Genomic DNA, 1,053 nt, shown 5'->3' with positions numbered 1-1,053 from the left:
ACATATATATATGCACATCAACACAGGTGACTGAGGAGTAATAAATAGAAGACCCCGCCAAGGTTCGCGCCGGGCGTGGGCCGGGCACCGCCGTCCGCTCCTCGGCAGAAGGGCGAAGCGACGGAGGGCGTCCGGTCGGGGAGGCCCTTAGAACATCTGCTGACGGATCCAGTCCCTGTAGTAGGAGACGCGGGTGTAGACGCCAGGCAGGGTGGCCTCGGTGCAGGTCCCGGAGCCGAAGGACACGACGCCCACCTGCAACCACTTGCCTGAGCCTGCGGGAGACTCCACGATGCTGGGGCCGCCGCTGTCGCCCTGCGGGGACGGAGGCGCTTGCGTTAGGGGAAGGGAGGAGCCAAACAGCAAGTAAATAAATGGAAATGAAGTGAAACAAACAAAAGGATAAAAGGGAGAAGCGAAACACCGAATAAATAATGAAAATAAAGCAAGTCATCCTTTGACATCAGTCAAATAAAAGAAAAAGGAGCGAAACAAACACTAAAATACGACCAACACACCAAACTAGCGTTCAGTAAAAACAAAACAAACGAGAAAAAATAGAAAAAAAAAGAATAATAATACTAATAGATAAAACAGAAAAGACAAAAATCGCAGCTCACGTTGCACGAGTCGCCGTTGGCCGCGTCCATGCACATCATCGAGTCGACAATGAGCCCTCTGGCGGCGCCGTTGCGGTTCCACTTGTCGTCGCAGAGGGAGTTGGCGACGACGAGGGCCGAGAGATGGTGCAGTTGCTTCTGCAGCGTGAAATCCTCGTCGCGTCCCCATCCGCTGACCGTAGCCAGCTGGTCCTCGACGTCAATGTCTGGCGGAAGGAAGGAGGGGGCGTGAGGCGTGGAGGCGTGGAGGCGGGTGGTTTCAGCGTGAAGTGGAGGCAGACACAAGGGGTGCGTAGGGGTGTGTAGCGTATGTGAGGATGGAAGGGGTAGGGTTTTGTGTACAGGGTTCGCGTGGGTGATGCACGAGAGAAATGGGGGGGGGGGGGTTCTTATAAGGGGACGAATCGCTGGTTTGATGTTATGTTCTGCGAAA

General features: G+C 54.6%; 1 protein-coding gene across 1 annotated transcript in view; it reads right to left on the bottom strand.

The window, feature by feature from the left end:
* Nucleotides 1–6: 6 nt before the first annotated feature.
* LOC119587057 (serine proteinase stubble-like) overlaps nucleotides 7–1,053 on the bottom strand; it is a gene marked incomplete in the record, with an annotated part of 32,182 nt that continues 31,135 nt past the window's right edge. The window contains 2 exon segments of the mRNA XM_037935804.1: nucleotides 7–315; nucleotides 621–826. Of these exon segments, the coding sequence (XP_037791732.1) occupies nucleotides 148–315; nucleotides 621–826 (374 nt within the window).

This window comes from Penaeus monodon, chromosome 22 (genome assembly GCF_015228065.2).
Source record: "Penaeus monodon isolate SGIC_2016 chromosome 22, NSTDA_Pmon_1, whole genome shotgun sequence".
In the NCBI taxonomy this organism is placed as follows: Eukaryota; Metazoa; Arthropoda; class Malacostraca; order Decapoda; family Penaeidae; genus Penaeus; species Penaeus monodon.
The sequence above is the reverse complement of the archived record's forward strand: the minus strand, read 5'-3'. Positions and strand labels throughout refer to the sequence as shown.